The sequence below is a fragment of the Podarcis tiliguerta genome, assembly GCF_965153285.1.
Source record: "Podarcis tiliguerta genome assembly, chromosome: 5".
Lineage (NCBI taxonomy): Eukaryota > Metazoa > Chordata > Lepidosauria > Squamata > Lacertidae > Podarcis > Podarcis tiliguerta.
The window spans coordinates 24,597,713-24,618,456 of record NC_139538.1 but is presented as its reverse complement, the minus strand read 5'-3'; the positions used below and the strand labels follow the sequence as shown (position 1 = coordinate 24,618,456).

Genomic DNA, 20,744 nt, shown 5'->3' with positions numbered 1-20,744 from the left:
CATAAACGCAACATCGACTCCTATGTACCTGCTGCTTTTTCTTCCTCTCTCATGAACCCAGAACCCAGGGAGTCATTCAGTATAGCAGAATGTGTCGCGATTCCTCGTGGCGCTTTTAGCAGAAACGCTCTGAGTCCCAGGTTTTTCCAGTGCAGTCTTTTTAATGTGAGCTATATACAGGTATTTACAAAAACAGTCCATACAGAGTACCTGCTCCTTAAGGCAAACAAATACTCTCCACCACAGCACCACCATACCACAGCACAACAACCAGTTAAACAAGCTTTCCTTTTAAAACAGGTGATAGCCAATCACATTAACCCCATTCCTGCTGAGTCACTCTGACCCAGCACTTTACAGAGTATTGCATCATCCTGTTGAAGCCTGCAGACTTACTCATCAGTATCCTGCAAATCCCAACAGAATGATGGGAGATTCAGAACGGACAAAGGAAATACCAGTTAAGAATTTGTTGCCTCAAGATGGCTTTTAAATAGGATCAGATAAATTCATGGAGGATAATGCTGTACATGACTACTAGTCAAGCAATGCCTCTGGATGCCAGTTCCTGTGAATCATGAACAAGTGTACAGTGGTACCTCGGGTTAAGAACTTAATTCATTCTGGAGGTCCATTCTTAAATTGAAACAGTTCTTAACCTGAGGTACCACTTTAGCTAATGGGGCCTCCAGCTGCCGCTGGAGCACGATTTCTGTTCTCATCCTGAAGCAAAGTTCTTAGCCCGAGGTACTATTTCTGGGTTAGTGGAGTCTGTAACCTGAAGCGTCTGTAACCTGAAGTGTCTGTAACATGAGGTACCACTGTATACTGTTGAGCTCATGTCCTGTTTGTGGGCTTCCCATAAGCAATTGGTGAGCCACACTAGGAATCAGATGCTAGGCTAGATGGTTCCAAGCAGGGCTTTTCATTTCCCAAATTTGATTCCCCTCCCCTAAAGTATTTTTAACTGCTTTGTTGAGGCGGGGGGTATGTGTGTCCAATTTCTTAAAATGCTGTTGTTGTTTAGTAATTTAGTCGTGTCTGACTCTTCGTGACCCCATGGACCAGAGCACGCCAGGCACTCCTGTCTTCCACTGCCTCCCGCAGTTTAAAATGCTACTGAATTTAAAAATTCATCAGGAACATTGAGTGGATTGCAATACAGAATGAGATAAGCTTGGCCGTTTTCTAGTTTTAATTAGCATTTCTCAGGAACTGTCCCACTGAAGTGTGTGAGAGGAGAGGTACATACATGTTTTATTGTTTTGTAAACGAGGAGATAAAATAAAACCACAAACCCACAAGTTCTGAATTCAGCTAATGGGTTTTTCACATCAGATCAAAACCAAAGCTAAAATTCTTATTTCATCTCAAAATGCAAATGCTTTTAGTTTTGTTTACTCATGTTAAGGCACTATATTTTCTAAGTAGTAACACCACTTCAAAGAATCCTCAGAACAGTGAGTTTATTAAGAGTGATCACAGTTGTTAGGCACCCCTCATTCTCCTCACAAAGCTACAATTCTCAGTAGTGTTGCCAAACGTCCTGAATTTCCCGGACATAGCCAGGATTGGTCCGCCAAAAATGGCTCAACAACTTTTGTGTCTGGATTTCCACTTTTTGAAATATGGCAACCCTAGTTTAACAGTCAATCCCACTTCCCAGAGAACTCTGGGAATTGTAGCTCTGTGAGGGGAGTAGGGGTGTCCTGAAAACTCTCAGCATCCTTAATTCCCAAGGGTGTTTTGTAGGATGTTTTGTAGGAAGTTATGCCTGTTTACAGTGCTATGCTACTGCTTTAAAAGTATATTGCAGATGGGGCCTAAGTCAAGCACATTGTAGTATTGAGGGAATTTCAAAATGCCCTATTTACCGGAAGACCCACTAAATCTACTGTTGTTGACCATAATAACTGTACTGTAAAATGCCTTCTTGGCGACTGAGTAAAAAACAGTGTCTGGTTTGGTAGTGCTAAAAAAAAACCCGAGACATTAACAAGAGGCATTAGTTAATATCTTAGGGCTGAATTAAATGTGGAAGCTGCCAAGAAGCACTATCAGGGTAAGTACATCAAATGGCAAGCATAACATTTAAAAGGTTTTCCCCCATGTGCCAACTGACAGGAATGCAGTGTTTGAAGCCAGAGTGCTATGGACCAGGCAGGCAGAAGTTGTTCTAGAATTCCTATTGATGTGAAAATATGAAACTCTGCCTAGGAGTTAAAATTCAGGAGATTAATCTTGACACCTTGGACCCGAAACTTAGAAGCACATCTCACCGTATTAGGACATTTCCCAACATTTACATACCTCCCGGCTTTTCTAAAGGGCATGTCTGTGTTTAATAAAAAGGCTTCCTCACCTTTCCTCATCCAAAACCCATTTTCCTCACACATTCCAACGAATCCCAGGCGGACAGATTAACCGCAGACAAAAAGAATTGCTACATGGGGTCTTTAATTTATTGAAACAAAAGCAACAGGTTACATAGTTAAATAGAAACAATCACTATGGGGGGGAATGCTACTTCAGAAGCTCTCTGGAAGATCTGTCAGGGAGCTTCAATTTCTCCTAGGAAAACAGCAGAGATGGAATCATAATAGAATGCTAACATTTCATGATGACAAGAAAAGATACAGGAGGTTGAATCATCCAGAAGAACTGCCCAAGTCCATCCAGATGTTCCTCACCTTTAGGCTGTCGGGAAACTCAAGTGTATTACAATTCCTTTTGTAAATATAGAATAGCAAAACAGATTATGTTGACATCATACAGAACACTGACATTCCATAAAGGTGGGAAGGCTGCTACTAAACCGACAGGGGATTGAATCAAACAGCCAGGGAGGCCACTCAACCATCGAATTTCCCACCCTTTAAAAATACCAGGAAATTCAAATGCTTCTCAAACATTCCTTTGTAAATGCAAGTAACTTCAAGTACTGTCTTTTCTAGACTGGATTATCAGATTCATTTTTTTAATAAATCCCAGAAATGTTCTTAACTGTGTTCCTTTGTAAATAGAGGCAATTACCATATTTTTCTGTGTATAAGACTATATTTTTTCCCAAATTTGTGAAGTTTTAAATAAGGGGTTGTCTTATACACAGAATTTTCTTAATTTTGGATTAAAAAAAATAGGGGTCGTCTTATACATGGGGAGTCGTATACACGGAAAAATTCGGTAATTGTTTCAAGACGTTTACATGCATTAAGAGGCAGGGGTGGCTCCCTGTCTGTAAAAAGTATTAAAAAGTGTGTGCCTGTCACATGGAGCTACCTTTCTTTTCCTCTAAGACTGGTCCTACTAGCAGTCAATAAAAGATCTCAATTAAGGGGCTTTTGCTTTAACCTGGGAAAGAGCCACAGGCAGTTAATTTTCCCATGACACTATGGATCCATGCCTTGGTGAAGAGTAAGGATAGGGGAGCAATTAAATTCAGTTCCTGGTTAAACCCACCTAATTCACACTTTCCAAAATAATGCACAAATCAAAACACAGCCATCTTTCAAAATTCACATTTCTCCAAGTTTTGTAGCACAGTTCTCTGGCCAAGCAAGGCAAGTAGTGCAATATAACAGGGTAAAGGATGCGTTAAAATTTCATTCAAATAGTAAAAATAAGAAAAATGCTTGGAAATATATGGATATTGCCTTCAGAATGTGTATATTAGGAAAAAGTCACACCAATGAATTTTCATGAGAACTTTAAAAATAATAATAATAATAATCAGAAAGCTGGTGTTGAAATGTGGAGAACTGAATTTAAGATTAGATACTGAGGAACTGAGGAAAACAGAAATGGACAGAGTTGTCCCTCCCCAGTTAAGTGCCAACTATAGGCATTGCTTATAGCAGAGGTGGGCAGTGTGTGCTGTGGCCCTCCAGATGTTGTAGGACACCAGAGTCCTTCAGCTCCAGTCACTTTGACCAATGGTCAGGAGTAATGAGAGCTGTGGTCCAGCAACGTCCAGAGATGTATCCCACCCATGGCTTATATGAATAAGTACTTCTCAAGATCTTCCACATGGTGGCTGTCCTATTTAAACTCCTTGGCTGACATTGTTGATTGACTGATTTATGACCAAGTGGGGATTTGAACCCAGGTCTCCCAGGTCCTAGTCAGCACCTTTACATCACCTCAGGAACTTGGGATACAAGCTCTGGAGTTTTTCTGGGGAACATCAGCTTATGGCCTGAATTCCATTCTGCTGTACATTGCATGGAATGTGCTTCTAATTCTATAGAACAGCCTTTTGACTCTTGAGACATCATTGAGGAATTTTTATAAGTTAAATCTCAGTTCCTTGTCTCCAGTTTCAGTCACATAATGCTGGGACAGATGGTTTTAATTAAGTTATTCAAAGAAATATTAAGAAACAGGGCAATCTAACAACAACAAATGCACACACACAGAGATTTGCTTTACCACATTTTTATCTTTAACAAACTTCATTATCCCAGTGTCAAAACAGTACCAGCCACACAAAAGTCGGAAGTATCAGCAGACCTGGAGATACCCCCCAGTTGGAAAGAAATGCAATAAATCTTTAGGAGGAAAAATGACAGGGCAATGAGAATGCTAACTTGCTGCTGGAGGGAAGAGAGTGGATTATGGGAGTTGTAGTCCAAAAGTTATGCATCCCTATCTTGCAGTCTGTTACATTACCTGAAATCAGAGAGTTTGCCCTGGTTTACCTCCTGTATTGCTCTTGTGAAGGATTAAAGAAAGGGGTCATAACTAACCAATCACATACGCTACTTGATACAAGCAGTATCCTAATAAAAAAACTCCATCATTCTGTTAATGTAAACAGAAAGCTAAAGTATGTTTTCAAGTTTGAAGACACATTCATTGCATTCCTTAGCTTTTGTTTCCAGTGAATGTGTATTCAAGCCATTTCCATCCCAAACAGAATGTCTGCCTGTCTTCACATTTAGCCAGCTCTGCATGGGAGTATTTAATACCACCAACTTAATCAGGCATGAGTTTGGATCTACATGCAATTTCTGCTTTGTATATAATATAAGGATTAATAAATGGTCTGGTCTGCGCTGTACTTAGTACTTCATACATTTGTTTCCACAAAATATCTTGTATTTTTAAACACTTGAAAGCAATTCCCTCTAATATGTACACACTCCACATAATAAATCTATTATGGTTAACTGTAAATCTCTAGACAGTCTATTGCTCTTGACAGGCTTCCTTTGAAATTGTTAGCATTTCACTTATTCAGAGGAACCTGTGTGAGTGTTCCCATGGCAGAGCTAAGCTTAGCTCATAGTAAGGAAAATCATTGCATCATCAACCACAAAGAAATGATTTTCCTCAGATGTGGAGAAATTATCCTGTTTCGGGGATAGACCTGGAATAAACCAATACACACACACACAATTTGTCTAACAATTTGTTCTTGCACAGCTTGGCCAGGGGGTTATTTTTCCTATGACATAGAATCGGGGGGAAATTAATTTATTTTTATCAAATCAAATACTGCTCTATTTTTGAAACTGTGCAGAAAGAGGATGGGCACTTTTAAAAGGCAGGAAACAAATAAGGAGGAAACTCTCAGATGAGATAGAAGAATGGGGTAGCTTCAGGAGACATTAAATGAGGTTTAGGGTCATAGATGGTTGGTTGTCTGTATTGGACCATAGATCTGTGTTTTATGTAAATCTCTGGAGAACAAAGAAAGGGCACAGATTCTGAGTTCAGTGTTTACTAATCCCCAGTCCTGAGGGTCTTTGAAGTATAAACTGAAATTATTTAACCTGACAATTTCCATGAGGCCTAATTTAACTGGCAGCTCCTTACTTGCATGGTGAGGGAGGATGTAGAAGTGGTTGACAGCTAAGAATTGTTGCTCAAATTAAGAAATCTCTTCATCACAATTACACTCTAACAGGAATTTCTGTCAATCTAGAACACATGTATAAGAGTTGCCAAGAGTAATCAATGTGAGGGGTGGTGGAATAGCCCAGTGTAAATGTACTATCTGGATTTTATAAACTATTGTGGAATTTACAAAATGAAGTGTCACTGGAAATTATGGAATTTCTCGGCTTTAGATAATGTGAACCAGCATTCAGTGAGTCACATTTGTCAAAATGGCCTAGCAAAGAATGAGGGTGTTGAGAATGCTGAGTTCTAATGTGTGAAGCAGATGCTGTCTAAATCTTGTTTATATTTTCATTTACATTTTCATGATTCTGTATTCTGTGGATAGGAAGTCAGCTAATACTGTTTTCACTCATGTAAAAGAGATTGATTCAATACTACTTATTCCTGTTTATTATTACTACTACTACAGTAAACCTCTTCCATGAAAATAAGCAAAAGAAGAAGTATCACAACCCAGAAGGATAGAACAAATCAAACCACTGTGAAAGAGCTTCCACAGTCAAAAAATTATTTACTTTGAGCTGCAAGACAGCTAGAGTTCAACCACCCTTGACAGCGCCTCATGAAATGCAATAGAAATTGAAATTATGCTTCCTAATCATGCAATAGATGGTATTAAACGTGACCAGACCAGTATCTATATGAGGGCACAGCCACTGCTATAATAATCATAGCAATAGTATGATAGATATCTTCATTCTTCATATGACTTGGGGATATGTGGCAAAGGCCTCACTAAAGAGCGGAAGAGCATTTTACACGCAGAGAGAGGGGATGTGCAGGGAGGAGACACACACACACACAGAGTGCAACTGGATATCCTGTGCCTGCTCAGACAACAGAAAGGAAGAGAAGTTTTACAAGTTTTAAGGCTGCAATTCAGCAAAGTTAATCACAACTAAATCACACCGAAAGCAATGGAATAAGACTTTGTCGTGACCAACAACAGGCACGATCACCACTTGTTTCTAGTGCCATATATGCCAACTTTGCTTGCACTCAGCAGTGCCTGTCAGGGGTGACAACTTGAATAAAATGTTGTGGGGGCCCAAATAAGCCCTGCCCCACATAATTGATCACATGACCTAGTGCACACACCCCATTTGAATGGGAATGCCCATCAACTTTGTGGGGGCCTGGCCCCCTCAAATATTGTGGGGGCCAAAGCCCTTGCAGCGCCTAGGAGTTGGCTCCTATGGTGCCTGTCATTCTCAGCACTTATCCGTAAACGGACCCCTGTGTGGCAATATAGACAAGCTGAACAATATAACACCACACAATGGCCAATAATAATGGCACTAAACACTATTTATAGACTAATACAAATGATCAGAAATTGCAACCAAAGTCTCTGAATCTTCTTCACCAGTCACGGTAGAATAATTCAAAAGTTTGATATATACATAATCTGTCACAAATATCGCTGGAACAGAGTTTCCGGACAACCAATCTGTTTCGTTCCATGCTTCATCAGCCAATCTTGATCGATTCTTCATCAGCCAGACTTGTAAGAACTGATATGAGAAGGATGCAGTTCAATTTCTTAACAAGCCAATCTTACATGTAAGCAATTATAAACACTGTAGAAAATATGCTCTGGATCAGTGCTCATATGATACTGTAGTCACTGATCAGCACTTAGCCTTAGACAGCAACACTATGATAAACTCTTGCCTTCTCTATTTAAGTTAAATATTTATGTTGCATTGTTATCCTATATGGAGTAATTAAATCATTTGCCTTGACAGATGGCAAGGTGCATTTGACAATTCTCCATGGATACCTCACAGGCCAAACTGTTCCACAGCCTTGTGGTGAAGGCAACAGGTAGCAACAGAAATGGACTTGGATGAAACCAACCAGCAAGTGTCAGAGTGTGGGGGCAATCGGGCAGGATGCTAAAGTGCTGCTTTTAAGGGTTGTAGAAATTATTGTTCACCACTATCACGTCATAGGACAGTGTTTGCAGCCTGGGTTACAGCTAGGGATGCAAAAAAGGGGCCAACTTCTATTCATATTCATTGCATGCAGCAATGGTCCCTTACTGCTGGAGTTTAGCTTCTAGCAAAAACAACATTGTTCACCTCACTGTCCACAAGGCTTTATGCAAATAATTATGTAGTTAATAAAGCCGCCATTACACTGCTCCACACTATTCATTTTAATGCAAAGGAAACACAATGCAAATTGGAGGAGGAGACCTCAATTATGTATTATTATATATTGTTTACAGATGAAACAAGAGTGAATGCCGATTCTATTCACGGGATTGATTTCCATTCTGGACACAGGATGAATATGCAAACTATTGCAATTTCTGCTCTCATTTGTGTTTTCTTTGGAATTCTCTGACAGGAAGCAAATGAACAAACAGGGAGGCCATCTATATAGTTGCCCATTTAAGTGAATGGGCTTGGCGTGAGTGCCACTGCCATAAGTGAATGCCACTGCCATATTCCACCCTCCACTCCCTCAACAACTGTGTCCAGATTTTCACTTTTGGGAATATGGCAACCCTAATTCAAGGAAAGATTGAGGGCACAAGGAGAAGGGGACGACAGAGGACGAGATGGTTGGACAGTGTTCTCGAAGCTACCAACATGAGTTTGACCAAACTGCGGGAGGCAGTGGATGACAATGGGAATTTGACCAAATTGCGGGAGGCAGCGGGAAGCAGTGGTAGACAAAGCCTGGCGTGCTCTGGTCCATTGGGTCACAAAGAGTTGGACACAACTAAACGACTAAACAACAACAACAACAATTCAAGTGAATGACCTTAGGGCCAAACAAGAGTACAGTGGTTAACTCCTCAGGTTACATAAGCTTCAGGTTACAGACTCCACTAACCCAGAAATAGTGCTTCAGGTTAAGAACTTTGCTTCAGGATGAGAACAGAAATCGTGCTCCAGCGGTGCAGCGGTGGCAGCAGGAGGCCCCATTAGCTAAAGTGGTGCTTCAGGTTAAGAACAGTTTCAGGTTAAGAACAGACCTCCAGAACGAATTAAGTACTTAACCCAAGGTACCACTATATATCTTAAGTGTATGATCAGATTTATTTATTTTTTAAAAAATCAAGTACTTTTTGAGGTTGAGATGCTTTCTTCTTCTGAACTTCTTCTTCCACTATAGAGCCCTCTCTATGCGGCCATCTTTAACACCTGCTGAAAACTCATTTACACTCCCATGTTTTTGCTGACAATTAATACCAGTGTCTTCTTAATCTGTTTGCTTTGGATTTACTGTTTGTATATCATATTATATTATATTATATTATATTATATTATATTATATTATATTAATTATATTATATTATATTATATTATTATATTATATTATATTATATTAATATCACAAGGTTACTACCACAAAGATGTATAGCTTCCCATATTGATTTTGAACTTCTTTCCTTTGCAGCTATAATTATTATGATAATCACAACAAATGTTCTTGCTTTTAAATCACTCACTTTTTACACAATTTAATACTGAATTTTCCCAAGCATGGACATCCAAACACTGATTGCTATAAATCTTATATTTATTTTGAACCCACTCCACCTCTAGCCATGTGAAATAACTTCGGGGTCCCAAATCAGATTGAGGAGCCTGAGCCAAGCCCTGCTAATCCTATCCTTCCCCCAGAGAGACAAAAGAATGTAGTTCTTATTTCAATGATGGCATTGCTCTGAGTAAAGCCCAAACCCTCTCCGTCTCTCTTATTATACGCCATCCCTGCGCTGGCTGATCTGTGCTTTCTGCCTCTGAGCTTTCTGTTCTACTACTTTCACAGCACGCCTGGTCCTGGGAGAGGGGGGCTCAGAAATGCTCTCCAAAGACACTGAGTCTGTCAGTTGTCGCTCCTCCGGTGTTTCTTCTTCCTGCTGTTCCTCTCCCAATATTTCCCAGCTTTTACCCTCTGCAGCCTCTGAACTACGTCCTTCTGCAAACCACTGTTCTAAATCTACACTGTCCTCCTGTTCTTGGGAAGGTTCCGGAGAAGGGGCGGCAGCAGAGGTGGAGCTAGCTGCTCCGGCACCGGAGGTGAGCGGCAAGTATCCCAGGGGGCAGCGTGACAATGTCATCCCCCCTCAAGGATGACATCCAGGGCAGCCCCCACCTACCACACACCCCTTCCTCCACCAGCGGGCGGCAGCCCCCACCATTCCTCCTCAGTCCAGCCCCTGACATGTGCCAGGGCTCACACATTTTGCTTGTCTGGTTATTTTGGCCAAGCCATACCCATCTGCCCTACATGTTGTCATCTCTGGTGTCAGGTGTGGTGCAGGGAAAGACCTGACTCAGCCAATGTGGTGTTTGCAGGTATCTGCACAGCTGGTTGTCAAGTCTTGTGAATTCCCATGTAAAGCTCTCCCCAAGACCCAGCTACAGTAGAACCTCGACTTACGTTTTTTGGAAATTTCCATTCCACCTTTAGTTAAAGACATGGAACTGCTGTATGTCACATGTCTCTTTACATACCAGCACAGCTTGCTGGGAACTTCCGTTGTGTGTATAGCTTTTGCTTTTCTCTGTCTCTCTGAGGAGAAGAAAGGGAGACAACATGTTTTATTTGTCCTGATTTATGCTTAATAAATCTTTAGCTGTTAGTATGTTTCTACAAGCCTCACGCCTGTTCTGTTTGAGCAGTATGCTCTGCTGATATATTGTGCTCTGGCTTTGAAGCCTGGGTCGCTGATTTATGTCACACTAGAGATTGGGGGATCATCACAGCTGGAAGGGCATGATCCAGCTGGGGGCTAGCCAGGTGGCATCCCGACCCCCAAAGGATGCCGACAATGTTACCCTCGGGTAACGTAAACTTCGGGTTGCAAAAGTGGCAACCCAGAAGTATTTTTCCAGGTTTTGCTGCTCACGCATGCGCCGAAGTACTCTACATGCAGCGCGCCTGCGCAGAACAGGCACCTCCAGTTACGGAAACCTTGGGATCCGACAGGAGCTCCGGAACAGATCCCATCTGCAACCAGAGGTACCACTGTATACTGATTAAAAGTTAGCACAGTGACGTATGTTTAATGTTGCACTTTTTTTAAAAAAAAGTAAGACATTTTCCTTCCTAACAGAATATTAACTAGATCAATCAGAATTTCCCTTAGATGTTGTTTCCCTCTGACTTCCACTTATTTGTTCCCAATGACACACCACATGGACATCAAATTATCTGCCCGCTGAGCATCTATCAAAGAGCTAAGTTCAGTCCCTCTGGTAGAAAGTAACTTTGTAAGGTTGATTCCAACAGGAAACATAATAGATTTGTGTCCAATAGTAACAAACAGGTGCATCTGCAGCAAGTGCAATTTGGGTTCTTCTTCAGGTTTTGTCTGACACCAGCTAGCAATTTTTGATGGAACTTATGATAAATGTAGCATTTGTAGCTTTAAGAGGTTAATTACCAAAATAGTTTCATCCTGCCTAGTCAAGCGTGAAACCTATAGGAAGGAAATTGAATCAAAATGTGCAGAGCAGGGATGTTGATAGATTCTTAAAAAAAAACCACACACACACACACTGCAGGATTTATTGTTTAAAGAATTATCCGTCCTTTTTATGGTGGTCACCAGACAAGATTTAGCTCAAAACTGGAAGACAGCTGCTAATTTGACACTGAAGGCATGGTACAAGAAAATCTGGAACATTGAGTTCATGGAAAAACACTTAAAAAAAAATAATGCCCCAAACAAAGACAATTTTGAGGAACATTTTTATTCATCACATCAGAAACAAGAGCAAGACAAGGACTCTGCCATCAACTGTTGGCAATCTCTGGAGCATCTGCTGAGACAATGAACATGATATTACTTAATGCCTACATCTGATCTCAATATTGACACACGATTTATTAAATAACTTAACCTCTATGTGAATATTCCGTGTGTAAACACACACACACAATATTCCGTGTGTACACACACACACACGCACACACACGCACACACACAGGGAATGGATGGGGAGGAGAAAGGCAGGAATAGGGAGGTTTTTTGAGTTAGACAGTTTTTCTGCATTTAATTACTGTTTTTAATTACGGGTTTGTTTCAATGGGATTGTTTTAGTGCATATTTCAGATATGGATGTTTACATTATAATGTTCGCATGTTTGGTTGTATTTCATCCTTATAAACCGCTAAGAAGCCTGGGTTGGGATTAAGTGGCATATAAATTAATAACTAATAAGAGTAACAGGCTAAGCAACAGCAAGAAACAGAGTAAAGATGAGATAGAGAGAAGCAACAAGAGAAGGCTAAGGACAGAGTTGGAGAAATCAATTCAGTTCACATTTAAAGGCAAACCTACCCAATTCACACTTTTTGAAACAACACAGCCATCCTTCAAAACTTTGTCTGGATTTTGCAGTGCCGTTCTCAGGCCAGGCTACATCTAGAAAAATGCACAAACTAAGGCAAAGTGTGCATAGAAGTGCATTTATTAGTGAAAATAACACACACACAAATGCATTATATCAGAGCAAAATGCATTTGCAAATAAGTGTATATTCAGCAAAAATTGCATGGGGAAATGTATGCATTTGGAGGAATTCACACTAAAATTCTGATGAGTTTTCATGGGGACTTTTTCCAAAAATGCAAACTGAGGTTGAAATGTGGACAGGTGAAGCCGAGATCGGAAAAATGGGAAACCCAAACTGACAGATTCACCATCCCTAGTGGGGGGCTAGCTAGATACATTGTGGGGATTCATATGTCTCTGTCTTGCTGATGAGGGCTGGCAGCTCTACTGCCTGCTAGGAGGGCTGTGCTGTTTGCTTTCCCCAATGCTCTGCTGGTGTACTTGGAAATAAACCACATATTTCAAAAACAAGTCTCCAGTGATCTCTCCTGCAAAAAGGAAGCCAAACCCCGGAGCGTCTCACCGCCTGGGGGATGCAGGGAGCATGTAACAATATTGTGCGGTGTTTTGTTCTTGGGGTTTTTTTTAGATTTTCCTCATCTTAAATGCCATTCCTCATGTGAAAGATGTGCTGCAGATGGCTACAGTGCTATAGGCATACAGACACCTTTTGATGCTGAACACTAACGCTTCAAAGAGCCACCATCACAGACCCACACTGTCCTTTAGTTCTAAATTTTAATCCAGTGGCCTTAGAGAATATATTGGTCTATTTGATGCCAGTTCTGTGCATTTTCAATGTTCTCTGTGCTATATATTCTCCCCTGAGTTTGTTTGTACCCTCTTTGCAAAAACAGTCTGGCATACTTGTTTACATTATGCATTTTACTAGCACTGGCCCCATGAACTGAGACCTCTATATTCGTCAATCTAAACCATACCACTGACCTCTAATGCTTATGGGAGATGAAGAAGGAAGTTGTCCATCAGCTGTCCGTAGTCTAGAGGCTCTGTTAATGATGAAGAAACAAAATGGACTTCTCTTTTTTTTAGTAAATAAAAATAGCATCCAGCAGTAGGAACATATTTCCTGTTCGCTGTGGGAAATGTAATTATAGGTGACGCATTAACCTTGGTTTATTTCCATTTACTTTTTTATCATTAAATGCAGTTGGGCAGCTTTATACCTTCCAATTTAAAGTTTTCAGCAGAAGCTCTCTCCCTGAGAAAGAAAATTTAGCTTGCTCTGGGCTGTTAGCATCCCTGTGATGAGGAGGTTTTATATTCTCCCTGCTTTTAAAGAAAATCAGCAGAAGGCAGTATAGTTACTTGCTGTGTATGTCCCCATTCAATCTTCATTTGAGGTTCGATATCACCTGTCTTCAGGCAAATGGACAATCATATAGATTGCCGGTGCCAGAAGCTACCCACGAAGGTATAATACTAATTTATAATAATTTATTATTTATACCCCTCCCATCTGGCTGGGTTTCCCAGTTGAAGAAAGGGGCAACAGAAAGTTGAGAAGGCAGGAAATTATTATTTATACATCATTATATACTTATCCCAAGGGACGCGGGTGGCGCTGTGGGTTAAAGCCTCAGTGCCTAGGACTTGCCGATCGAAAGGTCGGCGGTTCGAATCCCCGCAGCGGGGTGCGCTCCCGCTGTTCAGTCCCAGCCCCTGCCAACCTAGCAGTTCGAAAGCACCCCCGGGTGCAAGTAGATAAATAGGGACCGCTTACTAGCGGGAAGGTAAACGGCGTTTCTGTGTGCGGCTCTGGCTCACCAGAGCAGCGATGTCACGCTGGCCACGTGACCCGGAAGTGTCTTCGGACAGCGCTGGCCCTTGGCCTCTTTGAGTGAGCTGGGCGCACAACCCTAGAGTCTGTCAAGACTGGCCCGTACGGGCAGGGGTACCTTTACCTTTACCTTTTTATATACTTATCCCATCTTTCTGCCAAGGTGGCATGTATGGTACTCCTCCCTGCACCCACTATTTTTAGTCTCGCAACAACCCAGTGAGGTAGGTTAGACTGAGAGGCTGTGACTGGCCTGGGGGCACTCAGCAAACTTATGGCCAAGTGGGGATATAAACAATGATCTCCCCAAATCCTGCTCCAGCATCCAAACCATTATGAGTGTTATGCAAGCTCTAGGTGAGGGACCAACAATGAATTTTAGTCCACTTCCAGGTGGGCCTCAGCATCTCAGCCTGCCTCTTGGTTGTGCATGAGCCCTTTGATTGGATAGAGGCTGGTACCGGGAAGCTCTCTGTCTACACAGTGCATCGGCACATGTAGGAACAGCGATTGATTCGAGAACAAGGTGAGAGTGAGTGTAATTGATGCTGCTATTGAGCTGTCCAAGTCATCAGGGTTCGGTCAGTCAACCAGCTACAAATCCACCTAACAGTTACATAGAATCATAGAATCATAGAATCATAGAGTTGGAAGAGACCACAAGGGCCATCGAGTCCAACCCCCTGCCAAGCAGGAAACACCATCAGAGCACTCCTGACATATGGTTGTCAAGCCTCTGCTTAAAGACCTCCAAAGAAGGAGACTCCACCACACTCCTTGGCAGCAAATTCCACATCATTCAACCCACATTTTCCCAGCTTCCTCACAAGAATATCATGGGGGACTTTGTCAAAAGTCTTACTAAAATCAAGATACGCTATGTCCATAGCATTTCCCTGATCCACTAAATTTGTAATTCCATCCAAAAAAATTAGAAAAGAAATCAGATTGGTCTGGCATGACTTATTTTTGAGAAACCCATGCTGGATCTTAGTATCACAGCATCCTTTTCTAAATGCTCACAGACTGACTGTTGAATTATCTGTCCTTTCCTTGTATTCATGTCATGCTCACCAGTCGGTAGTTACCTGGGTCTTCCTTTTTCTCCCTTTTGAAGATGGGAATAACATTTGCCCGCCTCCAGAAAATTTAAAAGGGGGATGGAGAAAGGGATAAACTCTTCTGCCATTGTAAGACCCTTCTTTCTGAAACTATTGGGGAACCAGTGACTGGCATAGCAATCTAATCTATTCCTATGACAGGAATGTTAGGCTAAAAGGAAGACAGGGAGCTGTGCATGACAACTGATAATTACGTTCATTGTAGGATCATCCCAAATATGAATGAAATAGTACTGTAAGTCAAACTGCAGACCTAAACTGCAATGGGAACCTGTGGCCATGCATGAGGAGAGACAGGGGGACATGTTTTGGGGGAAGCAGGTTCAAGTGTGATGATCAAACAGGGCTTCAGTTGCCCCAAAGCACTGTGTACAACTCTACTTATTGCCATAAAAATGTAGGTATCGGAATGGACGAAGCTGGAGTTGTTGCGCTTGGAGGCACTGTAGAATACAAGGCACATCTCTATTCTTGAGGAGAAGAAGAAAAATCCCCAACAAATATTTGAGAAGGCAGGCGATTGTCAAAATTGAAGGGTATTGCCAGCGGAAGTTCAAAGGGTGGGTGGCACTCATCATTATTTGTCTGCAGTGTCACATTGCTAAACTACCAATTTAAACAGAGAAGTGTTTCCACAGAGACGGAATCTGCTCTCACATTTTCTGAAGTAATTGACTAGGACATGTGTTTGAAGAAGTACATTAAAGACTTGTTGTGTCTGGAAGGGCTGACATCTAGGAATTAAGCTATTAGCTACTTCCTTCTCCTGCTACCCAAGAAGCTCAGTGATGCCAAAGTGTCAGGAACAGTTTACTAGTGTTACCCTCAAGAGGGTACACTTCGGAAAGGGAAAGGGAAAAAAGGGGAAAAAACAATAACCACCCAGCTGTTATATATTCAATGTTTTTATATGATTAATGTTGTAAAAATTGTAACTCCCTTTTGCAATTTTAATGAAGCTCTGTTCGGGAGGAACAGCTTGCAGCAGTTTCGCAGCTGTTTACATACTCATTACCCTGAGGTAGCTGTAGACTTCAGAAATTAAGCTTCCTTTCACCTTCACTTATGCTTTTGTAATCCCCATAAAGTCATTAGGCTGCATGCATTTCCCACGCAGCTGTAACTGGGAATTGGAGAATAGGCCCCTGTTTAGTTTCCTCCTGCAAAACTGCCCCTACCGAGTAAGGCATCAACTGAGCGTCATCTTTCATTTCATCTGAATTGTTTGCGGCCTGCCTCCGTTCCGAAAAGTCAGGCATATAGAAGTTAAAGCACACATATAAAGTAAACCGGGGGAGACAGAAGGTAAATTGGGACCTTTTGGGACATCTCTGGATGGTATAACTCCCAAAAGTTTAACAGCAAGCGAAATTGCAAAGGAAATATATATATATATATATATATGCTTTCGTAGATTTTCACGGGTACAGGAATGCAGGTTTTGGTGTCCTCGGGTGTCTTCCCGTGTAAAAGTTGGGGTGTCTAGGCGACGTTTCGACGAGGTCTCACTCGTCATCTTCAGGCTGGTGCTTTCGGCTTCTTGTTACTGGAACAGAGCAGGATCTCAGTGTTTGAGTTCCTATAAATACTGTTGAGGAGGTGTGGTGTATAGCCTCCAATGTTCTGGGCAGAGAGGAGGTTCCCAGGCTGGTGTGCCTTTTCTTCTTTTGTTCCTTAATTACTTGAGGGATATCTTGAGTGATTTCTTGAGTGATTTCCTGAATCCCACTTAGGTGGGTCATTAGGTGTGGATTAGTTGCTAAAGCCTTCGTGTCTTGAACTCTTGAACTTTGTGAAGAGTTTTTCTGAGAAGATGGCTGTACTGCACTTGGTTGTGCTCTGGCTTGGCTTCGTGTATAGGGGCGAGCTGTGGTTTTGTGGCCTGTGCCAGCCAGATCTGTGTAGAGATTGCAGGGGGGTGCAGCATCCGGAGGTGCCACCCTGGTTTGGCTACTGGATGGTGTCTGTAATTTATCTGTGGAGAGGGTCTGGGTTTGGGTCTGGTGTGGTTGATTGGTGATGGCGTTCTGTGTGCCTCTGGATCTGGTGTCAGATTTTGTGGGGAGGGCTAATTTCCAGATGTCTGGCAAGCGGGATGTGTCGTCACGCTTGTTCATGTTGTGAGGGTGTTTCTCTATCTCGATGGCTTCCATGATTATTCTCTTGTGGTGATGTTCCATGTTAAAGAGCAATTTGGAATCTGCAAAATTAATTTCGTGTCCTGTTTCTTTCATGTGTTGGAAAAGAGAGGAAGTTTTTTCTTCTTTTTTGACGGCATTCTTGTGTTCTGCGATCCGTGCATTTATTCGTCTGTTTGTTTGTCCAATGTACGTGGCTGGGCAGACTTTGCAGGGTATTTCATAGACCCCTTGGTTTTCCAACTGAATTTTATCCTTGGGGTTTCTGAGGATATTGGCTATTTTTTGGTTGGTGCAAAAGGCTGTTTTGATATTGTGTTTATGGAGGATTTTGCTAATTTTATCTGTAGTGCCCTTGATATAAGGAAGGAATTTTGGAATTTTGCAGATTCCAAATTGCTCTTTAACATGGAACATCACCACAAGAGAATAATCATGGAAGCCATCGAGATAGAGAAACACCCTCACAACATGAACAAGCGTGACGACACATCCCGCTTGCCAGACATCTGGAAATTAGCCCTCCCCACAAAATCTGACACCAGATCCAGAGGCACACAGAACGCCATCACCAATCAACCACACCAGACCCAAACCCAGACCCTCTCCACAGATAAATTACAGACACCATCCAGTAGCCAAACCAGGGTGGCACCTCCGGATGCTGCACCCCCCTGCAATCTCTACACAGATCTGGCTGGCACAGGCCACAAAACCACAGCTCGCCCCTATACACGAAGCCAAGCCAGAGCACAACCAAGTGCAGTACAGCCATCTTCTCAGAAAAACTCTTCACAAAGTTCAAGAGTTCAAGACACGAAGGCTTTAGCAACTAATCCACACCTAATGACCCACCTAAGTGGGATTCAGGAAATCACTCAAGAAATCACTCAAGATATCCCTCAAGTAATTAAGGAACAAAAGAAGAAAAGGCACACCAGCCTGGGAACCTCCTCTCTGCCCAGAACATTGGAGGCTATACACCACACCTCCTCAACAGTATTTATAGGAACTCAAACACTGAGATCCTGCTCTGTTCCAGTAACAAGAAGCCGAAAGCACCAGCCTGAAGATGACGAGTGAGACCTCGTCGAAACGTCGCCTAGACACCCCAACTTTTACACGGGAAGACACCCGAGGACACCAAAACCTGCATATATATATATATATATATATATATATGCAGGTTTTGGTGTCCTCGGGTGTCTTCCCGTGTAAAAGTTGGGGTGTCTAGGCGACGTTTCGACGAGGTCTCACTCGTCATCTTCAGGCTGGTGCTTTCGGCTTCTTGTTACTGGAACAGAGCTCTGTTCCAGTAACAAGAAGCCGAAAGCACCAGCCTGAAGATGACGAGTGAGACCTCGTCGAAACGTCGCCTAGACACCCCAACTTTTACACGGGAAGACACCCGAGGACACCAAAACCTGCATTCCTGTACCCGTGAAAATCTACGAAAGCAAATATATATATATATATATATATATGTGGCATGACTGGTCTTGTGCTATTCACTTATCTCTTAACCTCCTTGTTCCTCACCTGTAAAATACTGTATGGACATTAATTAGATGACTTTTATTGGGTCTTTTGAGCAGCTTTTCTGGCCAGGTTTAGATTTTTTTAAATTTATAGTTTTATTAAATTTCAAAAATTTCACATGTGCACCCCAAAACATAGATTTTTCTTTAGTTTTCTTAGATTTTTGTGACAGATTTGAAGGGAAGGGCTGTAGCTCAGCAGCAGAGCACAAACTTTGCATTCTGAAGTTCCCAGGGAGGGTGCAGTGGTTGGGGCAGAAATTATCTGAAACCTCAGAGAGCTGCTGCCCAGATCTTTCCCAGACTGCATCTGTATTAGCATCATTCTTAATCTGTTTTTAATGTTTCATCCCTTGTTGTTTGCCATCCTACGCTCCTTTGTGTGGAAGGGCAGAATAGAAATTTAGTAAAGAAGACCTCAACGTAATAGTCATTCACAAACATCACATAATCTTTTCCTGGAAGAAAAGGTATCCCAATTAATGTGTATCAGATGCTATAAACTGTATAATGTGTTTTTGCCTCCCACCACTCCAAATAAATGTATAAACCAGTTCTTGGGGATACAAATTGCGTGCCAAGTGTTATGTAGACAAATAACATGGGCAAAAAACGTCTTTTAGACATACAGATTATCTTTTACAATCTGAATCAGGTGAGGCGGAAAAAGTGCTGAACCGCTCTTTGGGAGCAGTAATGGACTTGATGAGGACCAATAAATGTAATCCCGAGAAGATCGCTGGTGATGGATGGTTCAGCTGTGCACACATTGCTCAACCAGTTAAGCAGAGGACTGTAGTCTGCTTCTTTTAGATTCACTGTCACATGAGGCCAAAGTAGACTTAGTGGCATGGAGTGACTTGTATCAGCCGATGTTCCAGCTATGGTGCCCTCCTGGATACAGGCAGCAGACTCATGGCTTCCGATGATTTAGAAATTTCAAGTTGAGAGTTACAGCAGAGCACTTTACGTGGTTCTGTCTTGGGAGAAAGTTCAAAAGCTGTCGCTAGTCCACAATACTGTGGCTCCCATTTCATTTCTGTGGTTCTAACCTTTAAAGATCTACATGGACGGTCTTCTCTCATTCCGGTCTGTTCATTAACTGAGATAATCATTTGAGGCTCTCCTCCAGGTATCTCTGCCTTCTGAGATGGAAACTGAAGAGAGTCTTTTCTGTGATGGCCCCTCACCTTTCCAATGCCCTCTCCAGTATGGCTGCGAACATCCCGTCTCCGATTTGGGGGGCAGATTCTGCTCTTTGCAGCAGCCCTGAGCTGAGGTGATTTGGGGCCAATCTGACACAGATCTGGGGGCGAGGCTCCAACTAATTCAGTGGCCTTGCACAGTGTCTAATGATGATTTTCAACCCCAATTAAATATGTAATCAGGTGGCAGGTAGGAGAAGATGTACGCAGGCTGCCTGTGTGTGTCTCCTTCTCCCCATTCTTCTTTCTGCCAGGCTACCCCTGTTTTGAAAGCCCAGAATCACTCTGTATGGAGCTGATCCAACCTGAGGCAATCTGACACAGCCTCAGCTTTCTCCGGCTGAATCCTGCATCAACCCATACTTTCCCGATTCGGTCCAGGATCCAGGATTTCGTCAGAGTCCGTATGCAAGCTTTACCATAAGAAGTGGTACAGGGTGACTGTTTGAACTGGTGGAGCTGCACTGTTTCTTATCACTGGGCTTCTACAACATTTAGTGACAAGAGTGTGTGGGCTGCCATTGTCTGCCCACTAAAAAAATATCAGTTATTCTCTGCACTTCCATAGGCAGGGGAAGAACTTCCACATAAGAGGGTTTCCATACAATATTGGCTCTTTACCTCCCGTTCAGTAATTGTGCAAATCACATGACATACATTTTGAATTCTTGT

At 42.2% G+C, this 20,744-nt stretch overlaps 1 protein-coding gene across 1 annotated transcript in view; it reads right to left on the bottom strand.

The window, feature by feature from the left end:
* Positions 1–2,455: 2,455 nt before the first annotated feature.
* LOC310677837 (uncharacterized protein) overlaps positions 2,456–20,744 on the bottom strand; it is a gene marked incomplete at its 5' end in the record, with an annotated part of 47,386 nt that continues 29,097 nt past the window's right edge. Inside the window, 2 exons of the mRNA XM_083441025.1 lie at positions 2,456–2,571; positions 10,309–10,440. Coding sequence (XP_083297151.1) covers positions 2,552–2,571; positions 10,309–10,440 — 152 coding nt within the window. The 3' untranslated portion in view covers positions 2,456–2,551. The remainder of the gene's footprint in view (positions 2,572–10,308; positions 10,441–20,744) is intronic.